General features: G+C 48.0%; 1 protein-coding gene across 1 annotated transcript in view; it reads right to left on the reverse strand.

Moving 5' to 3' along the window:
* Positions 1-647: 647 nt before the first annotated feature.
* B4GALT1 (beta-1,4-galactosyltransferase 1) overlaps positions 648-23,976 on the reverse strand; it is a 52,507-nt gene continuing 29,178 nt past the window's right edge. The window contains exons 2-6 of the mRNA XM_052644594.1: positions 23,483-23,718; positions 11,286-11,473; positions 5,931-6,053; positions 3,796-3,900; positions 648-3,312 (exon numbers count right to left, since the gene is read on the reverse strand). Of these exons, the coding sequence (XP_052500554.1) occupies positions 3,180-3,312; positions 3,796-3,900; positions 5,931-6,053; positions 11,286-11,473; positions 23,483-23,718 (785 nt within the window). The 3' untranslated portion in view covers positions 648-3,179. The remainder of the gene's footprint in view (positions 3,313-3,795; positions 3,901-5,930; positions 6,054-11,285; positions 11,474-23,482; positions 23,719-23,976) is intronic.

The following is a 23,976-nucleotide window of genomic DNA, read 5'->3' on the forward strand; positions in this document are numbered from 1 at the left end:
GTGGAAGACAGAACAGAGCCAGAGAACTGCTGGGAAAACTTCTTCTCTGAAGGGCCCCCAGCTACTATGTGGTAAGTACCTGTGAGGTGCCTGTCGCTGTATTTCAGACACATCTCTTTTAAGCCTCAGAAAGTCTGTGTGTGTTACTGTTCCCATTTTACGGATATTCTTATGAGATGCAGATGGGGAAACGGCTGATTCCGGGAGGGTGTGTGTGATCCTAGGCAGGTGAGAGAACATCTCCTCCCTTCACCCAAGCCCCCATCTCTGCCCCCCACACAGTGAGGCAGGCAGACGAGGCAGAGCCCCTGCTTTCCTCAGACCCTCCCAGCAGGCAGCCCCAATCCCTGTCCTCCAGCTTTGGAGGAACCTATAACCGCTTACATCAGAAGAGAGACCACCTGCCGTTACAAAGATAGGGTCATTTATTCACGTTATATTACTGGATTTTAAAGGCAAAAATACAGTTCTGTTTTGAACACCAAGGTCAGACATTCACCCACTTACAACGGTAAATACATACATTTGTGTACATGGGAAATCAAAATACACAGCACACAGGTCTCTAGGACAGGAAGGCTCCCCTCCCAGCCGTGTGAGGCACCCCTCCCTCCAGCCCACCCCCCCCCCCCACCACTGGTCAGCAGAGGCCCTGAGGGGGCAGCACCAGCATTTCCTTTACCCTCTTGCGCCACCTCTGCCCTCTGACCTTTCCCAAAGGCCACCTTAGAGGGTCACCAGCAACAGAATGGACAGAAACAGAGAAGAGCAGGTGACAATGTCATGGTGACAACTTCCAGGTGAAGGAAATGCTCCTGAACCCTTAGTACTCAACTCCCCAGGGAGGAAGTACGCGCTGCAGCATCTGATGAACCAGACCAGGGCTAGGCTTAACCCTGGGCCCGGGTGGACCCCATGAGCGCACCAGAAGATGAGCAAACGGGGAATGGGTGATGAAGCAGCGTGTCCGGTGGTCCTGAGAATGAACCACAGACTTGACTATTACAATGGAACATGAAAGAAAATGTAATAGGAAAAGAAAAAAAAGTCAGAATCTCGTTTTTAAAAGTAAAGTTACAAAAAGGTTACCACCCAGGATACTTGTCTCCTTTCTTTTAAGGCACTTTGGAAAAGTCAGGATCTGGGGACAGAAAGCGAGGTCTTCATTCTTTGCATTTCCCAAAGCTTCCTGTCAGGGTTATTCCTGGCTTTAACAACGTCGTTATTAAGGAGTGGGGAATTGACAGACGGAATACTCTTTGCATAGCACAGCTACAGTGGAAAATAATTTGTAACCAACACAAAGGTTTCTGGAAAAAGAACCAGGTAATAGCATGAGATGCTCAAAGCGATAAAGGCACAGGTATGACTGGGGCCAGGCACCAGTTCAGCGTCCACACTGAGGGCTGGTTTCTAGGCTGCGCCCAGCTGAAAGGTTAACCCTGGGATTAGAAAGGTGAATTTTAAGCCCTCAGCCCAGCCTGAACCCAGCACTCGTGCCCAGTGGCAGGAACTGCCTTGTGCATCTCACCCCAGGCAGGCTAAAACCTCCAGTAGCAGAGAAGGGCTCGGGGAAGACATCTGCTGTGAGTCGGCCTCCCTGGGGTAGGAGCACCTGCTAAAACCTGAGGGGGGATGGGAAGCTCTTGGCACCAGAGTGGCCGTGGGAGGAGTGTGGGTGTGTTCAGCTGAACTGCTCTCTAGATCTCTAATTAAAAGGCACATTCATGCTGGAGAATGGACAGTCTGTTTGACCCTGAGTGCCACAGGCCAGTTTTAGGAAACAGGCAAGAGGCTAAGGAACAAAAAGGGGGAGGGAGGGAAGAGAAAGGCAGCACAAGGGAGGCAGGAGGAGGAGGAGGAGGAGGAGGAGGAGGACAGAGAACCGGTCCTGCAAGGTGGGCCAGGCAGCTGGGCCAACGGTGCCTGGAAGGCAGCCCCCAGGGGCAGATGGAGGGCCAGTAAACAACCTGATGGCTGTCATTTCCAGCTCCACAGCCTGGGGCCTAAAGGGGCTGCTGGGATCAGTCTGAGGAGATAGGGGTTGTTCCCTGGCCCTGCCCACCTGGGGAGGGCAGGGAGGTGGTGAGGTGGGGAACTCTGCCAGGCAGGCCAAGGTGTCTGCCTCCCCTGCAGAGTCCAGCTTGACAGTGCTCATGGGGCACCTTAGCTCTCACCGAAGGACCCAAAGATGTCTACGCGCTTCAGAAAACCTGGCCTGCCAGCTCCATCCAAGGCCCATGTGGGGCCACTACAGCATACGTTATTTTTCGCCCTAAAAAATGCTCAATCCCCATCCCCACATGTAAAACCCCACAGTAAAAATACATAGGAAATTCAAGTTTATATAGCATGCTCAGAAAAATAAATTGCCATGACTAAAGACTATGCCATTCTAGATCAACACAAAATCAAGCTAGACCATAAGGAGGATCTGATTTGTTCTTTAAAATACTACAACAAATGCTATTAAAAAAAAGGGTTTACATTCAGAAATCAGGCATCTGGAGAAAGGCCACTGAATGTGAGAACACCCAAGGCTTTTGCTCTGGTGGCTAAAGTGGCCTTGGAATTCAAGCCTCAAGTTTTAAAATTCTTTTGCTAAGAAAAGACACACATACACAGTGATTGTAATAGTTGCATATCATGGAGAGAGGGTCGAGGGTGGGGGGTGGTAACACGAGAATGGTTGTAACTGGGTGTTTTTCTGTTAAAACATGACAATGGAAAAACACCACACCGATCCGATTTCAGTAGCACTCTCCAATTTTTCACAAAGTAATAATACCACACTTGAAAGCAAAATTCTTACCTATATCACAACAAATTAGCAGGTTTATGTTTGTTTTTTTTTTGCTGGGGATGAGTCCCACAGTCACCAGATTTGGAGCTGTGCATAGCTTTGATTCTTTGGGGTGACACCATGAACATGCCGAGAGCCCCCAGAGGCTGATGGTTTCTATGCTTACATACACCTCATGGGGCTGAGAAGTCACATGCTGAGCCAAGTTGGGGGCAATATATCCCACTCGTCCTGGTCGTCCGGAAAGGCGTCTGAATGATGAGCAGAGAGGGCCTGTCACTGACTGTGAGAGTGAGAGGGACCAGCCCAGCACACGGGCAGAGACACAGCAGAGGTCCCTGGCCATTTTCAGGTCTCTGGTCAGTGCACCAAAATGCTAGCTTGGCGTCCCAATGTCCACTGTGATTTTGGTATACAACGGGTACCTCTGGACCTCTAACACCATGTAGGTGAGTGAGTTCAAACCATCAGACAGCATTGTCTCCTTTGTATGTGCAATTCGGTCAAACCTACAAGGAACAAAAAGACAAAGGGTTTGAAGCCAACACAAAAATCTTTAAAAAAAAAGAAAAGCAAAAACAAAACTCAAAACTTAAAACGTTTGTACTTTAATGGCCCCTTTCCCCTCCTACTAGGCTTCTCCGGTGGTTCATCAGTAAGGAATCTACCTGCCAATGTAGGAGATGCAGGTTCAATCCCAGGGTCAGGAAGATCCTCTGGAGAAGGAAGTGGTAACCCAGTCCAGTATTGCCTGGGAAATCCCATGGACAGAGGAGCCTGGTGGGCTACAGTCTGTGGGGTCGCAGAGTCGGACACGACTGAGCAACTAAACCACCACCACCACCACTTCCCTCCTACTCCAACCCTGCCCTGTAGATGGAACCCATTTTCCCTTAAGGCACAGAGCCCACTCCAGAGCCCCATTCCTGCAGCCAGCCCCACCTGAAGGCAGAAGGAAACACACACAGGGGAGAGAATAAAAGAGAACACACCTCTGAGGATTCGGTTCATTTTTCTTGTCTCTCGAGTGGCGGATCATCCGACACTTCCCGATTATAGCATTTGGGCGAGACACAGACATGCCTCTAAAAGCTAATCTGTAAAGGAGCAAAGGGACAAGTGGTCATCACAGAGCTGCCACAAGACCCAGGTCCCACAGCCACAGGGGCAAGACTTTTGTCCCATCCACCATCCTATCCTGCCAGCTGGTCTCACCAACCCACATCCCAGCCCAGTGTACAGGCAGCAGTTAAAACTCACACCCCTCCCTCATATCCTTTTACCCTTGGTTCTAGATCTTGTGGGGGGACTATCCTGTGCCAGGCACTGGGGGTGTCTGCCCTCGTGGAAATTACGATGTGGATGTTTAGAATGTAGGGCCATAGGCGACAGGACGAAGGGGAGGAGGTGGGCGTGAGGATGCTCAGCACAGAGGGAGAAGCAACCAACTCCACCTGATCGAGACTGGGCAGAGCCAAGCCCTGAAGATGAGTGGGTGTTTGCCAGAGCATTTTGGGCAGTCAGAACAGCACAGGCAGAGGCAGGGAGGTGAGAGCAAGCGCAGTGCCCTCTGGGAGCATCAAAGTTTGGGGTAGGAAGTGGCCAAAGGTGAAGCAGGAAAGAAGGGCAAAGACTGTATCATGGAGGCCTTCTCAGAGCATCTCCCAGAACAGGGCCAATGTCTGAAAGGGATATTACTTTTGGACTATAGCCGAAGTTTTATAATGATCATACATGGAATATAACCTTTAAAAATTGTGAATTACTATGTTGTACATCTGAAACATACATTGTACATCAACTATACCTCAATTTAAAAATTTTAAAAACTTTTTTTAAAAGAAAGGACAGAAAGCTCCTCCACAACCACTGATGCTTCTGTTCCCCCACCCTCAGGGGTTTGTTCTCGGGGCTCCCTCCTGGAGACTTTTCTGATCACTCAGGTCTGCGCAGCACGTCAGTCCTGTACACTGTCACACGGGCCCAGCTGCCTGGGTGCGGTGCTGTGAAAGGAAGTCTGTTTTTGTCTGGACTCCCTGTTCAGGGCTTCACTGTCTTCCTCACCACTGGTCCTGCCTGGCCCAGTGCTCTGCATATTGATAATCAATCTCTAAAATTCAAGTTTTCTTCAAGAACTGTGTTAAAGACTTGGGTCTATGCTGCAAAGCTAATCTTAAGCGACTTGGCTGCTGCTCTGAGACATCTTCTGTTAATGATGAAATTAATGTACTCCAGTTCAGGAAGGCACCAGGGTGTATTCTGGTTTCAAACTCAGTGGCATGTTCAGGTTGGCTCCCAGAGGGAGAAGGTGCTTTTTGCATACATCCAGCAGGGGTGAAGATTTCACTGCCAGGAAAAACCAAGCAGAATGTGCTTTCAAATGCCACTGACAGATGGTTTTTTTTACCATCTGTGATGACAACTCACGTAATAAAGTTTTACCAACTCATGAAGAGCCCCAGGGTGTGGATGGCCATGTAGTGTGAGTCACCCCTTCACATGTTTCTCATTTTACATTTTCCAGAAGGCTAAGGCAAAAATCACAGAAGCTAGTTTTCCTAAAGATACTTTTTAATTTTTTTAAACTTTTTTTTGTATTGGTGTATAGCCGATTTTTTAAACTTTTTTTTTGTATTGGTGTATAGCCGATTAAAAATGTTGTGATAGTTTCAGGTCAACAAGGAAGGGACTCAGCTATACATATACATGTATCCATTCTTCCCCAAACTTCCCTCCCATCTAGGCTGCCACATAACATTGAGCAGACTTCCATGTGCTATACAGTAGGACCTTACTGGTTATCCATTTTAAATACAGCAGTGAGTACAGGTTGAGTTTTTTGTTTTTGTTCCTAATGCAGGTAGATTAAAACTTTCAAGTGCACATCAGAGTTACACACATGCGTATTCTCAGATGCTTTCCAGTTTCATTAAGGGTTCTCATGGTGCGTCTCTTAAGATACTCTTTATCACCTGGAGCATCTAGAGCAGAGCTCACCTAAGAATTCAGGCTCAGTGGGGACTGCATCTCTCCTCAGGGTCAATCCTTGCAAAATAACCAAGCACAGATAGAAAAACCAGAAGTGAAGGGAGACAGGGAAGCACGAGATCTAAGTTGTGACGCTTACCTGTTATAAATGTCATCATCTTCACCTCCCCAGCCCCAGTAGTTATTAGGAAATCCATTGATGCTGAGAAACTGTTGTTTACTTAGAGCAGAGACACCTCCAAAATACTGCACGTAAGGTAGGCTGGGGAAAAAAAAACCACACACACGCACACACAGAGGACCAGTAGTTAGTATTTATTCTTTAATAAAGCTCACTCAAAATATAAATACTTCTGGGCTTCCCTGGTGGCTCAGTGGTAAAGAATCCAATGCAGGAGACATGGGTTCAATCTCTGGTCCAGGAAGACCTCACATGCCTTGGAACAACTAAGCCCTGCGCCACTATTAAGCCTGTGCTCTCAAGCCCAAGAACTGCAACCACTGGAGCCCGTGTGCCTAGAGCCCATGCTCTGCAACAAGAGAAGCCACCACAATGAGATGCCCATGCACTGCGGCGAAGAGTTAGCCCCATTCGCCGCCACTAGAGAAAAGCCCACGTGCAGCAACAAAGGCCCAGCACCGCCGAAAATGAATCAGTTCAGCCACTCAGCCGTCTCCAACTCTTTGCAACCCCATGGACTGCAGCACGCCAGGCTTCCCTGTCCATCACCAACTCCTGGAGCTTGCTCAAACTCATGTCCATCAAGTCGGTGATGCCAGCCAACCATCTTATCCTCTGTCGCCCCTTCTGCTCCTGCCTTCAATCTTTCCCAGCATCAGGGTCTTATTAAATTATTTTTTTTTAATATATAAACACTTCTAAAGTTATTTTTATTCCCTGGAACTTTTAAGTTAGGGATTTATGAGGGTTTCCTTTGTTTTGTTTTCATATCAGACTCAGATTATCGCAGAGAAGACATAGATATCAAAAAGTAGAATCTTGCACTTTCCAAGAACACTGTGGTTATCTAGACAATCAGTCAGTGACAAATACAGAAGCCCAGTTCTCCTGCATTGCTCGAGAACCTGCTTTCCATGGGTCAGAAATCCTTCTCCAGAAGGTCCCAGAAACTGAGACTGCTTTAGAGTCTCCTGTGCCCACCCTGTCATGCCCCCCTTCCCACCCCTGGCCCATTTACAGTCTTGCTTTCATTCTTCCAAAGGTATACTGACTTGAACACTGACCCCAACAGTTGAGACAGCATTTCTGAAACTTTGCTAAAATAAAAATTTTCTTGGAAAATTCTACCACATCCTGACTTGGCAAAATGTATGATGATGAATCTATTTTGACCCATTTTCAAGCAGTAGGGCATCTAGGCTTTCATCCTTCCAAACCATTCTGCATTTCAATATTTCAGTGGTTATGAATTGTGGACTCCTGAGGGACACAGAGGAAGGACTGACGAGAAATGTTAAGAATCTGGATGTGCCCGGAGGGCAAGCAAAGGCTTTCCTGTGGGCTTTATAAAGGCTGTGATTTTGTGACAGCCCTGTGTGTAGCTCCAAACCACAATTGGGCTTTTACTGGAATCCGAAGAGACCAAAACCCATCACACAAATTAAGGAAAACTCTAACTCAGACTTTGAGGGGGAAGTCAGCCAAACCATACAAAATGTATGAAAAAAAAGATGCAGTTGTTATTTTCAAATACGTTCCAGAATTCTGACTGCAAGCACCCACAAGCAAAGATCCCTGGGGGCCTGCTTTAATGAATCAAAGATAATCCACTTGTAATTAGGTATCATCATTTAAGCATCAAGTCATCCCCCTTTGGTTATCTGCACACTATAGTCTGCACTTATAATGTGAGGGTTTGAAAACCAGAGGTGACCAGGCCATTAAGGCTTTTTCATAATCAGTGTTTTTACAGAAGTGGACTCTCAGCCACTGCACAGGAGAAGTATATGCTATTCTGACCAGATTTGGTTTTGCTGAATCTGCTGGTTTCTCTTACCTTCCTGCCTCATCTCCCAAGCCTAACTAGTTCTGGGTGAAACATACATGATGCTGTGGTAAAGAATTAGGTAAGCACCACCACACTTCAAGGGCAGAGTTCAGAGGAACCGGTGTGCCTCAAAGAGGAGAAGATACACAAACAGGGAGGGAGAGGGGGAAGACAGGAGGGTACAAAGTTCTGTTTACAGTCAAAAGTTTCCCCCATTAAGACAGGATGTTTATGGTCTAAACGCTTTAATCTTGGGGAAGGACTTCAGAGCATCCTCTGTTCATCTCACAGCACTCATGCCCCCAGCAAGGGAGGACAGAAAGAAATGATGAAAGCAAGATGAGTCTGGGGCTTCCCTGGTAGTCCAGTGATTAAGGATCTGCCTTGCAATGCAAGGGACACTGGTTTGATCCCCGGTCCGGGAAGATCCCACGTGTTGCACAGCGACTAAGTCCGTGAGCCACAACTACTGGAGCCCTCGTGCCTAGAGCCTGTGCTCACAACAAGAGAAGCCACTGCAATGAGAAGCCTGTGCACCACAACAAGTAGCCTCTGCTTCCTGCAACTAGAGAAAGCCTATGTGCACTAACAAAGACCTGGCATGGCCAAAAAATTACTCAAACTTTAAAAAATAAATAAAATGAGTCTGAAAGAAAGCCGTTGGTTGTTCTATACCAAGGGACTGCCAGTTGGCACACAGGCCTGCAGTACTACGGTTGTCAAGCCTGAGCCAGGGAGGCCCAGCACACGAGGTACCCACAGCACACCTTCTTGGAGCTTCCAGGTTGACTTAGAACATGGAGGAAGAGGTCAGGTTATCCAACTGACAGTTGCCTTAAGTTTATGTTGATACAAACGTGGACAAATTATGGAATGAAATGCAAATTTACTTTTTAAGATTAAAAACATGGACCATAAGACTATTGTCCACCTATGACAATAGGCTTTAATTACACTGCTGCTCCTGGGGACAGGCATCAGCTGGATTCCTTGCAAAGGGGCATTTTGGTGGGAAAGTCTGAGCCCCAGTGTTTAAGCAGAAGCCTGTGCTTTGCAGGGAAACAATCGTGTTCCTTCTTAAAGTGCCAAGGAAGATCTCAATTACCCAAGTCCAAGAAATTACTGAGGGAAGATGACTCCAATTGGCTTCCCAAATTGTGAGGGGAAGGGGAGAAGAAAGTCAAGTAATACAACCACCCTCTGGAGCCTGAAGATAAGTGTCATCCCAAATATAAACACTTCTCACCTGGAGGTGCAGAAGTATAGGTGCTTCTGGAGTCCACTTTCCTCCTTAAATAATAACTGACTATGACTGTTCTCCATCTGAATGCAGAGTTCCAAAGAATAGCAAGGAGAGATAAGAAAGCCTTCCTCAGTGAGCAGTGCGAAGAAATAGAGGAAAACAATAGAATGGGAAAGACTAGCGATCTCTTGAAGAAAATTAGAGATACCAAGGGAACATTGCATGCAAAGATGGGCTCGATAAAGGACAGAAATGGTATGGCCCTAACAGAAGCAGAAGATATTAAGAAGAGGTGGCAAGAATACACAGAAAAATTGTACAAAAAAAGACATCCTGGAATGGGAAGTTAAGTGGGCCTTAGGAAGCAATACTAAGAACAAAGCTAGTGGAGGTGATGGAATTCCAGTTGAGCTATTTCAAATCCTGAAAGATGATGCTGTGAAAGTGCTGCACTCAAAATGCCAGCAAATTTGGAAAACTCAGCAGTGGGCACAGGACTGGAAAAGGTCAGTTTTAATTCTAATCCCAAAGAAAGGCAATGCCAAAGAATGCTCAAACTACCGCACAACTGCACTCATCTCACACGCTACTAAAGTAATGCTCAAAATTCTCCAAGCCAGGCTTCAGCAATATGTGAACCATCAACTTCCAGATGTTCAAGCTGGTTTTAGAAAAGGCAGAGGAACCAGAGTTCAACTGGCCAACATCTGCTGGATCACTGAAAAAGCAAAAGAGTTCCAGAAAAACATCTATTTCTGCTTTATTGACTATGCCAAAGCCTTTGACTGTGTGGACCACAAAAAACTGTGGAAAATTCTGAAGGAATTGGGATGGGAATTACCAGACCACCCGACCTTCCTCTTCAGAAATCTGTATTGGACACGGAACAACAGACTGGTTCCAAATAGGAAAAAGAGTATGTCAAGGCTGTATACTGTCACCCTGCTTATTTAACTTATATGCAGAGTACATCATGAGAAATGCTGGGCTGGATGAAACACAATCTGGAATTGAGATTGCCAGGAGAAATATCAATAACCTCAGATATGCAGATGACACCACCCTTATGGCAGAAAGTGAAGAAGAACTAAAGAGCCTCTTGACGAAAGTGAAAGAGGAGAGTGAAAAAGTTGGCTTAAAGCTCGACATTCAGAAAACAACAAACATCATGGCATCCGGTCCCATCACTTCATGGCAAATAGATGGGAAAACAGTGGCTGACTTTATTTTTCTGGGCTCCAAAATCACTGCAGATGGTGACTGCAGCCATGAAATTAAAAGACGCTTACTGCTTGGAAGGAAAGTTATGACCAACCTAGATAGCATATTAAAATGGAGACATTACTTTGCCAACAAACGTCCACCTTGTCAAGGCTATGGTTTTTCCAGTAGTCATGTATGGGTGTGAGAGCTGGACTCTAAAGAAAGCTGAGTGCCGAAGCATTGATGCTTTTGAACTGTGGTGTTGGGAGAAGATTCTTGAGAGTCCCCTGGACTGCAAGGAGATCCAACTAGTCCATCCTAAAGATCAGTCCTAAGTGTTCATTGGAAGGACTGGTGTTGAAGCTGAAACTTGAACACTTTGGTCACCTGATGTAAAGAGCTGATTCATTTGAAAAGATCCTGATGCTGGGATAGATTGAGGGCAGGAGGAAAAGGGGACGACAGAGGATGAGATGGTTGGATGGCATCACCAACTCAATGGAGATGAGTTTGAGTAAACTCCAGGAATTGGTGGTGGACAGGGAGGCCTGGTGTGCTGTGGTCCACCGGGGTCGCGAAGAGTCGGACACAACTGAGCGACTGAACTGAACTGATGAGCTTCAAAGGACTTCCCAGGTGGCTCCAGTGGTCTAGAACTCCTACCAGTGCAGGAGACGGAAGAGACACAGGTTCGATCGCTGGGCCAGGAAGATCCCCTGGAGAAAGGCATAACAAGCCACTCCAGGATTCTTGCCTGGAGAATCCCACGGACAGAGAGGCCTGGTGGGCTACGGTCCATAGGGGTGCAAGGAGTCAGACATAACTGAAGTGACTTAGCACAGCACTCAACACATATGCACTCTGAAGAGACTTAACACAGCACTCACACACATATGCTTCAAAAGCACCCAGTTCTCCCAAAAGGCATTCTCCTCCAAAGCCTAAGAGGCACTTACTCCTGGGCTAGAGGAACTGCGTTCCCTGGTTGTCATGGAAGACACAGATATGTTTTCTGCAGATTCCGGTAAACATCTCTTACCTAAATCCAAACTTATCCATTGCTACAGAAATGTGCCGTGGCTGTGAAAAGCACCTGTAGGTGTTATGGTCGTTCATTGGGATGAGGTCCACGTCGCTAAACACAAAGCAGTTGTAGTCATAGTCCTTCAAGGCCTCTTTAAAGCCAACATTGAGGAGCTTTGCGCGGTTGAACATGGACTCTCCAGCCTGGTGCAGAAACAAAAAAAGTTGCCATCAGATGCCATGAGGCCTTTCAGCCAAACACCCATGGGGACTGGTGACCTGTCTGCTCCACATGGCCCTTAGACCATTCCTGGGCCTCATTTTCTACCCTCACTTTACAACTCAATCCTGAATAGCATTCCCTGAGCCAGCAATCCCTCTTCTAGGAGTTATCTTGTAGGACTTGCAAGTGTGCAAATGACAGGTGAACAACGTGTTCACTCTTTTCACCACATGTTCACCAATGCAAAAGGCTGCAAACAATGACGTAAACATGACCAGGAAATGGCTTAAATAAACCATGATGCATCCATATAATGGAATAGAGCTGTTTAAAAAAAAAAATAAGGAAGCTCTAAAAGGAAATGATCATCGAGATAGTATTGTTAGGTGAAAGGTGTTTAAACAGATGTGTTATTTATTCTTATAGTACATATAGGCTAATTGCAGGAAGGATATCAGGAAACTGGTGACAATGGGACTTTTTCACTTCTACCTGCTTTTGTGTGGTTGACTAGGGTTTGATCATCACATTGTGTCCAGGTATTTGTCACTAAACCAGGCACCAGGAAATATGGCAAACTCAAGCCAGTCTCTGCCCTCCCAGTGCTCACAGTGTAGGGGGGGACCAGTGAGCTACTGGGCACAGTAGAGATAGTGTGTATGAGAGAGGAGGACACCCGCTTCAGGATGCCAACCACAGGGTCTACAAGAATTAAGTGTGCTGGTGCCAAGGTACTTCATATTTTAGTTACTTCTCATTTATTTTCAGTCTCCTCCCATTAGAACATAAGCTCAATGAATGCTGGAATTTTTTTTTTTTTTTTGCTTTTTCCTCACCCATTGGAAACAGGCCTGCAACACAGCCTGGCATACAATAAGAGCTCAATAAATAACCACTGGATGGATGGACTGATGGGTGGATGGATGAGTAGACAAATGGATGGGCTTCAACATACAATGGCAGATGGCAACCCTTTGAGGAGACTCCAACCTAAGGGGCCTCTCATGGGTCTCTGCTCTTACCAGTTACCAAGACCCCAGGTTAGGAAGGACACTAACATCATCGACACAATCACACTTACACTTAATTCACAAGCACTTCAATATCCATACTCTCATCCTGGCTGGAATTCTCCCACCACTGTCATGAAGAAACTAAGGCCACATAAATGACTCACCCAGTGCTGGAGCCCAACCCTCTAGAATCCTCACTTTCCAGTCTTTCTCGGGATCAACAAGATCAAGGACCTCTACTTTGGGGGAAAATGTGCCTCACGAGGGCCTACAGTATCTGTACGGTCTCTAAGGTGGGGTGCTGAACATCTTCTCTCCAGAACTCTAAGATAAGGCCCGGACACTGGCTCTCCACCAGGCTGCCTTAGTGAGGACAGAGTGCCCGGAAGGTGCCACACCCCCCAGTGTCAGGAGGGTGACTTGGGGCCACGGACCACTTGAGAAAGATAAGTAGCAGGAAGTCAGAAAGAAAAGCCCCAAAGAGTAAATGAAACATTTTACATGAGAGCTCCTTTCTTCAGCCCATGAGAAAGCATTCTAACCATGTGTGGTAACAGGAGAAGGCTGCACCCTGAAGTACTCAGGGTGTACTTGGGCTGCTCTGTGAGTTAACAGAGAGGCACCATGACGTCTCAAAGAGTTGGACACAACTGAGCATGCACACAGGCACACACACCAGTTAAGAACCATCTAGAATTCTGCCTTCAGCTAATTCTGTGTAAGTCATGAGACCAAGAAAAAAAAAATGACCAAAGTTTAGGAACTGCATATGAAGTTGTCGTCGTTATTATTATTACGATAACACACTGCTAATATTCTCTGGGGGATCCGATACACCAGGCACAGGGAAGTATTTTACAAGCATGATGTGTCCTTTAATCATCTCAACAATCTTGTTAACAACCTTCACCTCCAAATCTGATTTGCTTCCTTCCTCCCACACCCTTCGACCTCCTGGTAATAGAGGCCTGCATCTGGTGGCTTCCATCTTCCTCCTCCAGTCCCATAAAGATTCTCAAAGAATTAGCTTTCTCTGAACATTGTGAGATATAATTCAGCCCCAAAGAACATGTTTTCAACAAGTGAAGAGGCAATGTTCCAACAAAGCCTTTTCCCAGTTGTGGAGCAGACCCCCAAGAGTCACTGCCCAATGTTCCCTTCTCTTGGTCCGCTCCCCAGTGACAGGCGCAGGGTGTTGGTGGCCTTGTCTGAACCACAGGACCTGGCCTGTTGGCCATGACTGGTTGATCTAAGCAGATACCTGACTGAGACTACCCTAAGCATTTTCCTCTCGCAGGAACTAGAAATATGGAACCATGAATGGGCACCACTGTGCCAACCCCAGGACCAATGGCAGTCCGGAGGAGAAACCCAAGGAGCAGACCTGTTCTACCCCTTTCCCCATGTGTGGGGTGACTGACAAGTGGGTGTACCAGTCAAGAGAGGCCAACATCCATCAGTCCAGAGGGGACAGGAGCCTGGGCCTGGTCAGTGTGCTGGCCTGGGAAGAGTGAGGACACGTGAGGTGGGAGGCCTGGCAGAGTCTACGCTCTCCAGACACTTCATGCAGCAAACCCAATGCCCTTCGGGCAGATCTGAGTGGCAGGGACAAATGTCTCAAGAAGTGTCAGATGGCTCTCCAAGGCATTAGAACCTTTTTCGAGAGCCCTCATTTACCCGAAACAGAAGAGCAAGTAATATGTCCATTCAAAACAGAATCCTCATACACTGCTGGTGGGAATACAAAATCGTGCTGCCATCTTGGAAGACAGGCTGGAGTTCCTCACATGGATAAACAAAGAGTCACCATGTGATCCAGAAATTCTACTCCCACGTATATACTCAAGAGAAATGAAAACATGTCCACACAAAAACTTTCAAAGTTCACAGCAGCACTGTCCAGCACTTTTTAGATAGCTAAAAAGTGGAAACAACCCAAATGGCCATTAACTGATAAATGGACAAATAAAATGTGGTATACACATACAATTCAACATTATTCTGCAATAAAAAGAATGAAGTACTGCTACATGCTGTAAATTGGATGAACCTTGAAAACATCATGCTAAGTGAAAGAAATCAGTCACAAAGGATCACAGAAAAGACTGCACTTATATGAAATGTCCAGAACAGGCAAATCCACAGAGACAGAATGTAGAATTGTAGCTACTAGGGCGGGAGAGAATGGAGGAATTAATTGATAGCCAAGAAGTGTAGGGGAGTTTTTTTGGCTTAATAAAGACGTTCTAAAATTGATCATGGTTGATAGATGCCCAATTCTGAATATACTAAAAGCTACTACTGAATTATATACTTTAAATAGGTATATTGTATGATATGTGATTATATCTCAATTAAATTATCAAAAAACAAGAAAAGCCTGCTCCAGAGATGGGAGAGGACCAGAGGGCTCTTTTTCTCCCTCTTTTTCATATATTGATTCTGGTCATTTATTGGGTATCTACTTTTTGCTTAGCAAAAATACAGAATACAGAAAAAGAAAAGACACAAGCCCTGCTTTTGAGAAGTTCCAAGTTAAACAGGCAATTGTGTTTTTATGGAGTGATGAGCTCTTTAGGGTGGACAGCTACCTAAAGGGGAAGGAGGAGAAAGGAGCTCCTCAGCTCAGCACATACAGAGAAGTAGAGGTGGAAACACAAACCCAATCGTAGAAAATTAGAGAAGGCCTCGAAGAAGCTAGCCAAGTTTAGTTGGGAGGCATGAGAAGAATATTCCAAGACGCGCGAGTAGCATTTGTAAAGCCTGTGAGGAAAAGATAGCATTCAAGGAACTACAGAAATACAGATTGGGGAAGCCAGACTAAGATAAGAAGGTGGATGTGGATCAAAACATGGGGCAGGAGAGGCAGGCTGGGAACTTTGCTAAAATAATCAAGACTTTCTTTTTTTCATTCAGGCCATAGGAAGCTCTTGAGGTTTTAAATGAGTATTATGTTTTGCAAGTCCAAGAAGAATTTGTGCCCTACTTGCCAACTGAGGGCAGCAAGACCAGTCTGGAAGCTATGGCATGATTACTGGAGACTAGGCAATGACACGGGGCAAGCAGAGAATGCCTCTCCGGAAGGGCTAAGCGGGGGACTCCACTTCCCCATTTCATGCCTCACTTGTTCCCAGGCCTGTGCGCTGCACCTGTGAGCAGCCTTCGTGGGGTTTCCAGGAGAGGTACCAGAATCTGGTCTAATCACCAGGCAAATCCTGTGGTTAAGGCAAGTGCAGCCTTTCCCTGATGGTAAGAGGAGACAGATGACCACAGCGCCAACTGCCCAAGTTCTCAGTTTCTAGAAGACCCACCACACCACCCTGGCTTCCCTGGATGTCAGGCCCTCGTGTGAACACCAGCACACATATCCCCTGACCATGATGGCTTGGGGGCTGACTACCTGGCCCCTCTGCCACCAAAAGACATAGCAGCAAAGAGGTTGGAAACACCAACCCTAAGCCCAGAGTCTCAAAGAATCAGAATTTCTATGGGATGGGAGAAACAGTTTTGCTCCTATACATACCCCCTGCCCATCACACCACTCCTCCCCTCCACAATAGCTACAGTAACCCACAGGCTCTCGAGCCCACAGATCCAGAGGCAGGTCTGCAGGCAGTGGAAATCTCTGCAGAAATACCCTTCTGCATGCTTCCCTGTGCCCCTTCAGACTCTAAGAGGAAAGACCCAGGACAAATGGGTGGCAGACAAGCAGAGGAAGCTCTGGCCAGGCAGCCATGCAGCAGGACTGACCAGCAAGCCTCAGGAGGGTAGACAGGCTGGCTGTGAGGGGATCTCCAGAGAATTGCTGGGATTACACAAACGCTGAATCTGTGGCGGGATAATATCCACTGGCCCATTATTTCACAGCAGTTGGGTCTCTGGCTTTGAACCTTAATAATACAGGAGGCCCTAAGTTCGGACAAGGCCCTCAATAAAACCTGGATCAGAGACTTAAGCTCTTCTCCCAGTGAGTGAAGGAAAGGTGCCCTCCAGGGTCTGTTGCGGGGAGGGGGTAAGTCCTCTTGTTTGCCACAGTAATTACTCACAAGAGAGGGCATATCCTTGGCCCCTGACAGAGTAGAACACAGGTCAGAGCCATAAGGTCCCTTCAGAGAGAACAGAACTAATAAAGCAGCCAAGCAAGGACTCTGGGCAAGGTAAACACAGAAAATAATTTTAAAACTTCAGTTCTACAGCAGGATGTCTGCCTCTCTCCCAGGGCCTACGGCACTGAGATGAGATTTTCTGCAGAAAAACACTCAGAAAATAAAGGCTTCGTTTTCAAGAAAGCAATTTGGCCACTTATATTATAAACCATAGAAATGTTTACACCATTTCTGAACCCATAGTCTTGTATCTGAAAATCTAGCCTAGGGAAATGAATCTAAATATGGAAGAAGCAAGCACAGAATAAGCCACAAACTGAAAGATGTTCATTACAGTCTTATTTACACTACTGAGAAAGTGAAAATTACCTAAATGCCTTCTAACAGAGGAATGTCTACACTAATTATGGTGGAACTACAGGCTCAACTCTTATGAAGGCATGGAAAGTGATGATTATGAAGACTATGAAATAACATGGGAAGATGTTGATGATATAGAATTTAAGGAAAAAAAGCAAGGTACAAAAGTATACACACATACAGTATGAGCTCAACTCCAGCTTGATTTTAATGCAAAGCTGGGGTCCCACCAGCCTCAGCATTTCTGAGTGAGCCCACAGGGGCCAGGGCCCCGCCTGGGAAACCCCAGGGCCCGGGATGGCACATGCTCAGGATCATTTACACAGCTTCCCCCTGTTCAGCAGCGCCTGGGCTCTGGACTGGATCTGGGGGCATGTGGACATTACCAGGGTGGCGGCAGTGGTGGCAGCGGCGGCAGCAGTCGCAGCGGCAGTAAGGTCGGCATTCCTCTCTCTCTCTAGGAGGTGAAGGGCACAGAAGAGGAGCAGGTGGAGAGCAAGAAGCATATCACAGAGAGGAGGTCCTCCTTCAGCTTGCTTTGCTACAAACAGGATTAACAAGGAAAAGCAAAGGGCCCCCACTAGAAGGAAAAAAAGAAAAAAGAGACAAGGGTGGCTGCAAGGGAGAGACGTGAGGAAGAGAGGCAAGGGTCTGGGCTGTGGCCACCCTGGTTCCAAGGCAAAGGCACATTCCTAATAAGTGGTCAGTCCCCATCACAAAGTCATGGGGGAATGACATTTCCCAGGACAATGCCCAGGGAGGCAAATCACCAGCTCAGGCAAGTACTTGTAAGTGCTGCTTCAACATGATCCCTGGAGGCTGGAGCGAGCCACAGACAGAGCAAGGGGAAACACACAGCAAAGGAAACGACCAGTCACTGGGGCAACACGTGAGCAGTGGGATACGGATATCTACAGCCATCCCACAAAAGGTCCCAGTGCCCAGAGAAAGGGGCTGCTGCAGAATGCGGCCGGTCCCACCCCTCCCCAGCCCTACTCCTGCATACCTCATTCTAGGTGCTGACAGCTTAGGCAGGAAACATAAGGCAGGGAGGTGGATGGCAAACAGACACAATCAAGATGGAAACCAACCCAGGGGGATGCCTCAGGCCCAGGCAGCTGTCCTCCGGAGCTTCACTCTAACTGTCTTGGCCTCATTTAGGAATCAGCTGCCTGGCCCAGGGACAGAGGTAAGCAGCTGAGGAGGGTAACAGAGGCTCTCACTCACTGAGGGTGCCAGGGGCTGTCTCCAAACCTGCCCACTCTTGGTCTCAGACAAGCAGCTTAGAACCACCTCACGACTGTGCACAGATGAGAAGGAAGAGGTGAAAAACTCCAAAGCTGGATGGAGACTCTTCTGATGGGAGCTGGGGCCTCCATTCAGGCCAGGTTTTACCTGTAACCATGACAACTGGGCCAGCCTCCTGGAGGTTCTGAGGCTGCTACTCCCAAGCCACTGTCCTCTTCTTGTGACCCAGTGGGACTCACGGGGGACACCACCAAGTGGAAATGGAGCTGCTCCTCAGTGAGGAACAGACACATGGCAAGGTGAGGCATTCCAGGGGCTGCAGGTGATTTCTGTCCTAGCTCTGCTGCCTGGCCATCGCGAGACCCCCAGCAAGCTGCTCCCCTCTGGGAGTCTTCCCTCAGCAGGAATGGTGTGGAGCAGGGGCACCCATTGCCTCACTGGGGGCTGTCAGGGTCAAAACTCAAACTTTGAGACCGTGAAAGAGGCTCAGTCTAAAAGACCATCATGTATTATGACCATTAACCATCACAGGGCTAAAGTGGGGTCTCTGCTGGGCAGGAAGCTTTGATGGGGCAGAGGGGAGAAGGCCATGCAGGTTCCCAGGGGTCATGACTGGCCTGGAGGGGAAAGCAGGCTTCACGTCTCAGGTTCTCACTTGCCAGAGAGCCAGGAGCAAGGGGTCCTGTCCCGAGAGCTGGTGGAGCCACAGGAAGCAGCTCTGGCTCCACACCCTAACCGTGGATGAAGCACGGACCCTGGTGGTCAGGGAGACAAGGGAGTTAGGCCTGAGGGATGTGGATCTCGGGGCCGCAGGAGCAGGGAAGGCCCACACACAGGCAAACACTCCTCTCCCCTCACTAGAAAGCACTATGGGGCTTGGAAGCAGCCCAGTGGAGAAGGCAGCACAGTTCCACTCCAAGCCTTTGCAGAGCTAAGGGGACGGCCTTCCGTGGTGGCCAGAAAGAAAGCAACCAGGGGAGGCAAGGGAGGCACACAGGATGGAGGTATTTGGTGCAGCATGAGCAGAGGCCCAGGAGGGAGTGTGTCTCAGGGATGGTGGTGAGTCCAGCGCAGCATGTGAAGGAGAACTGAGGGGAAATGGCGGCAGGTCTCAGTCCGGGTGCCAAGCTCAGGCTCCCATGCCCTTCAGACCCTCGCCTGTGGGCGAGGACATAATGGAGTTTAGAGAGGGCATGCCATGGTCGGAGCTAGAAAAACTGAGTGAGCGCAGAGGCACCAGACCTACAAACAGAAACAGAGACGGATCCTGGGCCGTTTCTGGGGCAAGGTGCTGCCACGGCTACTACGAACCCACTTGCATCTGTCATCCGTTTGGTAATTCCCCTAGTGGCTTATCTCACAAACATCCTGTATTTCTTATTAGAGTCAGGGCTGCCAGGTGGTGATCTGCCTTCCCTTTGCCCTTGGTGGTTTTATAGTTTCCTTTCTCAATGAAAGTATAAGGAAGGGAGGTGTGCACCCCACCTCCCATCTGCTAAAATATCTTAGTGTCCTCCTCTGTACCTGCGCTGGACCTCAGGTAGGATATCTGAACCTCAGAGTAGCACCCTTGGCTCTGAAAGGCTGGACCTGCCAGAACCCTAACAGGATGTTCAGTCGCCGGCGGGCGAAGGCAGGAGGAGGGCTGGACGCTGAGAACAGACAGCAATGCTGCTGCTTCTCAGGCTCGTCAACCCTCCACCCCTCTTCTTGTGAGATGCAAGTTATTATGGTGATTGGAGGGGACTAAACCAAAAGAAAGTGGTCAACAGCTGAGGGTCATGGGGCGGGAGCCACAGAAGCCCATGAAAGCTCACCCCTGCGGGCAGAGCCCGAGACACAACCCTTCTCGGAAGAAGCTGGCAGGTGGGCCGTGGTCCCTAAGTTCACGACCTTCTGCTCCCATGGAGAACCCAAGAACGGGAGGGAGGGTCTCGATCCTGGTACTGAGCGGGGGTTAAACAGGAGGCAGGGAGAACAGTACAGAGTTTATCACCATAGTCCTGGGCAGAGAAAACAGGCAGGAAGAAGGGGGACAGTGGGGGGCGGGGGGAGAAGGAACTCAAAGCAGCTAATGTTTACGGAGGGTTCCCCGTGTGCCAGGTGTGTGCGTCACAGCCCCGTCCTGTGTGTGGGAAGGACTGTAGCCTTTCCCTCCCATGAATGAGGAAACCGAGCTGTGAAGGACTTGAGTCCAAGGTCACTGAGCTGGGAAGGGGCAGAGCCAATACCCAGGCAGTCTGAGCCTAGAGCTCACTGCCAGTCCTGGACGCCCAGCTCTGAGGAGGAGGGACTAAGTGCCCTTGAGAAGGGAACTAGTGCTAATGTGCTGAGAGGCCGCTAGGACACGGGACTGGGCTCAGAGCTGCAGCCCTACTGTGGCTTATGTGCCTTCCTACCAGTCCCTCTTCCAATCCCTGAGCCTCAGTTTCCTCATCAGCAAAACAGATGAGAACAGAACTCTCTGTTCTGTACCTCAGGGGTACAGGTGAATCCCAGCAAAGAATGAACGGGAAGTCAGGGATAGAGGTGGGGACACAGCCCCCACTTCAAGTAGAACATCCTGTGACCCAATGTGACCCACTGTGGATGCAGGGCTAGGCAGCATTTCAACGTGGCAAGGGGAGGTTTTGTTCTTAAAAACCTGCCTGAGAACCTGAGGGCTAGATGTCTCAGGGGCCCCTCCTATTTTAGGCAATTTCCCTTCTTAAGTTGGGTGTGTGTGTTGGGGCAGGGGCAGTGAATGAAGTGTCAAGATGACAGCAGGGTGTCTGAGACAGGAAGATGCTAAGAGGCCTAGCTGCTCAACAAATGGTACCACAAAACCCAAGCCAGATGCTCTGAACCAGAGCATCTAATTGTAACACAGGGAACGTGGGAAGGTTCTAAGTTGTAGAGAGGGCACGTTCCAAATGTTTCCCCTCCCACCTCTTTCAAGGCTTGGGTTTTCCTATCGTCGCTTTATCATGGGTTTCTTATAGATACCACACAAGATGTCCTTTGCTGGAAAGGTTGGGGCAACTTCAGGTTTCTTTATGACGTGGTTACCTGGAAGTCAGATCACATTTTCCCAAAGAAATAATCAGGGCGGAGCTGGAGCAGAAGAAATAAGATTAGCTGGGGGAGAGGGAGATAAAGGAAATGATTTTCTCAAGGCGGAAAGTTAACCCTTGGAAGAGTAGAAAAGACATGGACTAGGGCAGAGGGTAGGGGTGGGGGTGGGGGGTGGTGAGGGGGAGATGATTATACTGACCAAACTAGAGGAAAAAAAAAAAAAAAGAGAGACAGATGTAAAGGTTTGAAAAATGAAAAATAAAATCTTTCCGATGCTGAGATACACATGGGAGAAGACAGGAGTTGGGGGTGTTTCTCAGCATCCTAGGGAAAGTGAGGAGGTGGGAGAAGAGGAGGCCTGCTTTCCCCCAGTGTTCAATTCACGGAATAGCTGTCACTCGAGATGGTTCTTGGAAGGCGGTTCCTCCAGTCAGATGAGCTCAGGAAACGTGCCGAGTTCCCTCTGGAGGCTGTCATGTACACCAAGACACTGAAGGCTCTGCAGGAACAAAACCTGCTTCCCATTGTCCCCAGCATCCCTCAAATGCACGTGACCTCAGATCCCCATTTCGGAGAGCACACTTGGGGAGAAGTCCCGTCTTGGGCAGTGACCGGTGTGAGCAGGCACAGCGGTACCGCTGGTCCAAGCTGGCTTGCCTATTTATTGTTCTGCCAGCCTGGACTGGGGCAGGCAGGAGGAAATAGCTGGTGTAAGACATGTGGAAATCTGTTGTTTGAAACTTGGGTAATATCTATATCAATCCTGCCATAGGAACTTAGGACAGCGGCTAAATCTTACCAGTCCAATATATGTTTGACTTTATAATTGAACGAGGCAATCTCACATTTACTTAAAATACAACCTTTCTATACATTAGCATTCTCCACTCCTGCCCCAAAGTCTTCCTTGATCAGAGTCATCTAAATTCAAACACTTGGCATCATCACTAACTCTCTTTAACACTCTTTACCCAAGCATTTTAATCTATACAGTTTATATGCCACCCAGACCACAGCTGTCTAACTTCTGTTCAGGCAGATTTGTGGGAGGCTATCAGATACCTTGATGAAACAATCTGCCACAGTGTCTACAGTGTGTCATTCATCTACCGGTATAACAATTATCAATGAGGGAAAGGAGAGGCAGCTGGCTTGGCTTATGCTTAGTAATCCCTGCTGGCCTGGCAACTGTGGCTTCCTCTTCCAGGCGCTCAAAACCAGTGCTTTAATAACGGGCTCCTGAATCCTACCATGATCGACACGTGCACACTGGCATCAGACAAGTGTTCCTTGACAGCAGGGCTTTTTTTAAACAAATACTCGTTGGACTGAAGTGGCTTGGATTTTGCAGGGCATATACCTATTCTCTCTTACATAATACAAATATTCTTCCATAATAAAGCCCAACTGTCTGGCTATCTTACAAGCAGATTTTCTTGGGGCCATGGTCTGTGCCTCACTTGGCCAAGGCCCTCCAACAGCCTTGAGGGGTTTTGCCTGCCACCTGTTCTCCCACCTTGAGATCCAGTTCTTGAGATTATTAGCAAATTGTTCCCTGGAAGGGTCCCACTTGCCATAAATGAGGATGGAAGCTTCAGGACAGGTAGAACCAGGAAACTTCGTCGTTTCTTTAGTATCTCTCTGCTTTGTCCTGGCAGTGCTCAGAAATGCCTAATGGACACATTGCTGTTTCTAGCTTTTCTTCTGGTCCAAGGTACATTCACAAAGTCCCTCAGTTTTGATGGAAGCTGTCAGCTGCTAACAATCTTTCTATTCAAACTAACTTACTGCAAGAAGATCCATAGTTTATCTTGATGTGAAACGGGCACGGGGCCTTTTAGAAATGGGAATGTATATACTCTGTCTCTTCAAAGGAATTTCAATGGAACTTAGTAGGAAGATAAGTTAGATGTGTTATTCCACCTGGGAGGTTATAGTCTAAAGGTGGGAATTTAAGTATTCAGGCTAAACTTGAAATACCAAAGTTAAATTCTTGGGTGGGGGTAGGGGGAACTATACAGCGTTTAATTCATTTGCACCTGAGGGCGGTATGGTAGAATTTCAAAATGCCAGATGTCTAAAAAAGTACTTCTATTCCTTCACCCCCATCACTCACATATTTGAGTACATAAGTGCCCGCGCGCACACACACAGACGACATACATACGTACACGCCTTCCCTCCCTCCCTCCATCCCCCCAGACCTCACCTGGTTGATAACATAGATGCCATAGTCTAACTGTTGACGCTGCAGGATTGGGTGCAAGTAATACAGCCAGTACTTGAGGTGTTCCTGCCGGTTGCGGAATGGAATGATGATGGCCACCTTGTGAGGAGAGATGCAGTCTATGGGGCTGTAGCGACCACCCAACTTCACCTTCGGGTTCTGCTGCTCCACAAGCTTCAGGTCCACAGGTATGTTAAATTCAATCAGCATGGGGCCGACTAGAGAGGTGGGAGAAAGGAGAAGACATCAGGCTCCAGGACTGCCTCAGGAAGCCATCCCTGGGGAGGCCGTGTGGCCACGGCAAAGGCTCTCAGGCCAAGCACGAGGTACCATGTCCAGCACCAGCGCGACCAACCATCTGGGAAAACCTTTCAGTCCCAGCAAACCCAGACAGCCGGTCACCCTCTGAAGCACTCTCCTATCCCCAGGACCCACTCAGACTCTTACATTGCTCAACTGAAAAAATGGAAATGGAG

This window comes from Budorcas taxicolor, chromosome 8 (genome assembly GCF_023091745.1).
Source record: "Budorcas taxicolor isolate Tak-1 chromosome 8, Takin1.1, whole genome shotgun sequence".
NCBI lineage: Eukaryota > Metazoa > Chordata > Mammalia > Artiodactyla > Bovidae > Budorcas > Budorcas taxicolor.